The following is a 5,791-nucleotide window of genomic DNA, read 5'->3' on the forward strand; positions in this document are numbered from 1 at the left end:
TTTTACATTATACATTGTATATATAAAGAGAAGAACACATTGCTTAGAAACTTATAAGAATCATGTTCTGGACCAGTTTCATGATTTTAAGGTGTTTCTTGTCTTACTTTTGGATTCTGAGCTGCTGTCAGACAACCTTTGGTCCAGGTCAGTCCTCTTCATCATCTTTAAAACCTCCTTGGTCGTCTCCACAGACCGTTGGCCAAATGTCTGCACCAATAAAAACACAGTGTCCTGCAGGCCCATTGTCTCCAGCAGCCTCCATGAGATGCCTGTTGTGTCCAGCAAACTCCATTTTCCCAGCCTAAACAAATGGAAGTGAACTTGACTCAGGGCCAGTTTGAACTCCTTGACCTCCCCATAAGTTAAATCTTTCAGTGTTTCCAAAAGCAGCTCTATCACAGACGCCATCGTTTCCACCTGGTAAATTCAGAGAAAATGTTCAAACTGCAATATCTCAGCTGGGACTATTACAGATTTTCAATTATCAAAATAGCAGCAGATTTATTTTCTGTGGATTAACTGATCTATTAATTGTTTCAGCCTGAGTTTAAAGTCAGACAGATGTGACATTACTCACTTTCTGGGTCAGTGCTGGCCAATGTTCATCCACAGAGTGTTTCTCTGAGGACAAAGAAAATATAAAAGGACTCATGAATGATTTATTAATATCATTATAATGAGACACTGTTAGACAATAAGCAGAAAGGATTCATTGCAAAATCAACAAACAAATATACTTAATAGTAACATCAAAATAAATAACCAGTTTACCCTAATAAACATCTTATCTGACATTAAACTCTGTGTTAAAGGTTGCTACACTGAAATGTAAATTGGAATAACTGCAGGACTTTAATTTAACTAACTATAATCTAAGTTAGATCAACAATATTTGTTATTTTATCATATTTTATTAATATTTCAAATGTAGGGCTCCTACCTCCCTCTGTGGTATTCACATAAAATGAACCTGCAATTGCCACTCATTTAATAAAAAAATGAACAGTAAAAATCAATACACTGTGGGAAACCTTTATGTGTACTTGTCCTGAGAGCAATATTGAGTCCTGAGAATAATAAGCCTTCAGTATTTTAAACAGCAACAGACACGGACACAGACAAGTAAACTGAATTTGTTAAATTATTACTTCAAAAATGAAGTAGTAATTATTATTATTACTAGTTATTATTATTAGTATGAAACAAATTGTGTTTTTTTTTTATCACCATGGTAGCCACACATGGCGTTCATTGCTTTATAATATAATCTGCACTAAAAATGTTCCCCAACAGATTAAATATATTTTGTAACTAAGTATATGTATCTGTTTTATAAATAAATGTGACAGTTGTCTTTATCTTACCTTTGTGTCCTGAGCTGGTCTCTGACAGCCTCTGCCCCAGATCCATCCTGTTCATGTCCATTAAAACTTCCTTCGTCACCTCCACAGACTGTTGACCGTATTTCTCCACCATCACATCAACCAGTAGGTCTACACTGTTTTCCCACAGTTGTTTCCATGAGAGTTGTGGAAGGTTCCTCTTGAACAACGCAAACTGCAGCAACCACTTGTAGGTATTGAGCTCCTTGTAACTCAAATTATTGAGTGTTTCCAAAAGCGGCTCTTTAAAAGCCGCCATTGTTGCCACCTGAAAAACAGGGGGAAAAGGATATGTTCATACAGAAAAATGTAACTGTGTGTACCTATCAGTGATAATATTTGATACATTTGAATGTTATAAGGTGTATATGTATATATGTATCAGAGGATGAATATTTTTTCCTTCTACTCTTTAATATCTGTAACCTGATTATGGGGTTGTTGTTTTTTGCATTTCCATAGTGTAACTCTTGCACTGTGTTGTCAAACAAATGAATTTTATCACCACGTATCAGCATTAATGGTGATATGAGGTTAAACCTGAATCTTGAATATAATATTGACTAAAAGCTGTACTCTGCTTGGTCAGACAGATATGACATTACTCACTTTGTGGATCAGTGCAGACAGGTGTTCATCTACTGAGTGTTTTTCTGAGGAGACAGAAAGAAAATAAAGGAAAGAGAACTGAGTGACATCAGGCAATACTGCATTGTACTATTGTACTATTTCACATTAGTAATAAAGTATATATTTGTACACCAGATGATGTGTCTTCTTTTCTCCATATTATAAATCCTATTATTTATCATGTAAAACTTTTTTTTTTTTTCACTTTTATTTATTGTCTTACTTTTGGCTCCTGAGCTGCTGTCAGACAACCTCTGCACCAGGTCAGTCCTCTTCATCTTATTTAAAACCTCCTTGGTCTTTTTCACAGACTTCTGGCCAAAGATCTGCACTATTGAAAACACTATGTCCTGCAGGTCTGTTATTTTCAGCAGCAATGATTGGGTGTCTGTTGTCTCAAACATAAATAAGTCAGGACTGAGGAATTGAAATGGATTCAGGACCTTCTTGAACTCCTCAAACTCTTCGTCACTTAAGTCTTTCAGTGTTTCCAAAAGCAGCTCTATCACAGACGCCATCGTTTCCACCTGGAAAATTCAGAGAAAAAGTTCATGGTTCAAGTAAAATTTCTAAGCAAGGATGAAGATTTTTATATTTTTAATATTATCAGTGTGTGTTTTATAAATGTAATGAGGTAAGAGTCAGTCGTATCGCACAAGGAAATTAAATTCATATGTGTCCTATTCTATTTCTATGACCATGTTTATGGCTTTACAACAGTTTTATCTGTTTAAACTAGTTCTGTGATGATTTTCAGTCTTCATGTACTGAATAAAGCTGCACTGTGTAAAGTCAGTGTGATGTGATATATCCACTCCTCTGGGTAGTGAAGACCGCTGTTTTCTCTTGAAGGAAAAATAAATTAGAAAAGACATTTTAAAAAGTGATTTAGTCATCAGGCCAAAGTGACACCATTAACAAAAAAAAAAAACACCATTAGAGCTACTTGAAGAGTGCTGAACAGATTTTGATGTATTTGTTTGCAATACGCAAAAAATTAAAACCTGATCAATTGTGGGATGAGGATGAGCATGAGAGGATGTCATACTAGCATGTGGAACCTACCGTCACTTCCCCATGGGTGTTCACACCAGCTTGCTCAAGTGAGGATCCTGCAGCTGGAACAAATTTAGAGAAAATTAAACTGGCTTAACAATGGATGGTTGAAAGTATGTTTCATCGCAGATTAACTATTTTTCCATACACACATCCTAATAAAATAATTTCTTCTGGCTAATATAGGTACAGACTTCAATTAATTTGTTTGACATCATCATTTTTTTAATTGCCTTTCAATTTTGTTCCAGTTTAGGAAAGAGCTTTAAACGATAGGACTTTTTATATTTTATATTTTTGTGGTATTGTCAACAAAACAAAAAGCCAAACCAACAATGTGGTCAGTCTGGTCTCTCCAATATTTTCTTGAATTCCCAGCTTTGTCTGTGGCATCCAGCCTCAGGTCATCTGTTCCCTACTGGAGTCTAAATCAAATGTATAGTTTTATTTTCCAAAAGAAACCAAAAAAAAGAAGGAAATACTGCATTGGGTATGTACGGCCATGCATTCATACCTTTTATTTCCTCTGTTTTCCTGTGAATAACGAGTTTATTTTCTCGAGATCTCGAGATACTGAAAACTTTGTTTCCCGAGGATAACCCTATAATTAATGATGAATAAAAAAACATACTTAATATCAAACATTTTACTGCACCAATGTGGAGAAATGCCGAAACAAAAGTCCATATTTATACCTCCAGATTCAATATTTGACATATTTGAGCTACTGTAAAAACACTTTGCTCAAGTAATTCCCTGCTTTTATGAATGGTATACTTTGACTTCCCTACACATATAGAGAATACAAGTATAACTTAATATCAAGCGTTTCTGCTGCACCAATGTGGAGAAATTTCAACAATAAAGATTCCATATTTATAACTACGTTACATATAATATAATATATGTATTACATATATGTATACCTACATATATTTATACGCGCATTGCATTCATTGATAAAAAAAAATGAATAGAACCACCATATAGATTAAGGTGTCTAATTTTTTTTTATCATAGTCTCTCCAACCCCCCATATCGGTCGTGCTCTAAACAGATGCACGGGATTTGTTACTTTAACTTCATAAACTACATAAATAAAGGATGATTTTGCTTTTATTCTTTACAGAAATAGTGTCTGTGAGTAAACATTCAGTATAATGAATAAAAATAATAGGCATATAGAAACAATATGTACAACTAAGGGGCGTAGTCCAACGAGTTGCTCGAAAAGTGAAAGTTAAAAGGTGGGTTTTTCAAATGTTTTCACTTTGATTTTGAACTTCATTAAAGTCTGAAAGGTACTAAAATATATACTCGAGTGTATTATTGGCGAGTTTCTGGCAATCCAATTGTGTAAACTGTGTATAAACTGCCGTATGATAATACTTACCGAGTCTGTTTGTGTTCTTCGTGGCAGTCGATCTGTTTGGAGTGACGTTTTTTAATTAGGCTATTAAAACTAGTTTTCACCGTTTTGCTTGACAAATGAATTAAACTGTGCAACAGCCTTCCAGAGGTGATCAGGATGGCACAAGTCTCTTCTTAAAAACGCACTTTTATAGTCTTTCCTTCCTGTGACCTTTTTACTAACCTTTGTTTGCAGTGGTTTTTATTTTATCGTTTTATTTTATTGCTGTTGTTTTTTAACCCTGTAAAAGCTCTTTGTTTTTTGAAAGTGCAGTATAAATAACGTTCATTATCATTATTAATAATATTATCATTATTATTATCATTATTAATACCAACTCATCTCCTAGGTAGGCCTTTTTAATAGAATCTGCTGTGCTGTGTTCTTTTCCTCCTTCTTTTATTCATCTTTATGTATATGTGTGTGGATGTATATCTGTTATATACCTATATAAATTTGTGTGGTTTAAGCACTTTGTAACTGCCGTTTTAAAAAACATAAATAAATATTGTTAATGAAAGAGGAAGTTTATACAAACCGAAAGTTATGATTAACTACCGTTTTAAAAAAACAACTTGTAGCTCTCCAGTTTTTAGAGCCTGATCGCCCATTTGTGTTCAATACTTGCAGAATAGTTCATCGTTGTTATTAAACGGTTTTAAACCGTGAAAGCAGTGCTCTGCTGTCCGGTATGAAGTCTTTTACGCTGGAAGCGGAACTTACCGTGAATATCTCTTCTCTCGTCAGTTTCAGTATCTTTTGAAGATTGGAAATCAGAGTAGGTTTAAAATCCAGCCACATTTCTACCTTTGACCTCTTCCCCCTGAATCCGCAACATAAACTAGTTTTTCTTCAGTCTGAGGCAGTGTTCAGTCTACAGTCCCAGATTACTTCCCTCTTTACTTCCTCAGACCCAACGCCATTACACTGCACATTAGGGTTGGGCAAGATAACGCGTTATTATTATTATTTTGAAAGTCCGTTGCTTACTGGTTCTGACCTACACATCCAGACACACCATGGGTCACAGGAGGGAGTGGAGGGAGGCCTTTGGCAGAACACGCAGCGTGTGGTAGGGACTAACTTTTTTAACAAAAGCAAGACAAGCTAACGAATGCCAAAGCGAAGTGGGATAGCTTTCAAACTGCAGGCCCGATCAGTAAATTTGAAGATGGGATCTATAAAACGAGTGACAGCAGTATGAGTCCGTCAAGACGCACCAATCACAAGAAGAATGCACGAGTTGTATGAAAAGGAGAGGAAGTTAATTCAAACTTGTCCAATGTTAACAATCAAAAAGTCGTAGACG

At 35.2% G+C, this 5,791-nt stretch overlaps 1 protein-coding gene across 1 annotated transcript in view; it reads right to left on the reverse strand.

Annotated features, from left to right (window-relative positions):
- LOC118335942 overlaps positions 1 to 5,791 on the reverse strand; it is a gene marked incomplete at its 3' end in the record, with an annotated part of 13,844 nt that overhangs the window by 5,399 nt on the left and 2,654 nt on the right. Inside the window, 5 exon segments of the mRNA XM_035672460.1 lie at positions 108 to 420; positions 581 to 624; positions 1,368 to 1,653; positions 1,995 to 2,038; positions 2,239 to 2,542. Coding sequence (XP_035528353.1) covers positions 108 to 420; positions 581 to 624; positions 1,368 to 1,653; positions 1,995 to 2,038; positions 2,239 to 2,542 — 991 coding nt within the window.

The sequence above is a fragment of the Morone saxatilis genome, unplaced genomic scaffold, assembly GCF_004916995.1.
Source record: "Morone saxatilis isolate NCDOM2014 unplaced genomic scaffold, NCSU_SB_2.0 Contig24, whole genome shotgun sequence".
Lineage (NCBI taxonomy): Eukaryota > Metazoa > Chordata > Actinopteri > Moronidae > Morone > Morone saxatilis.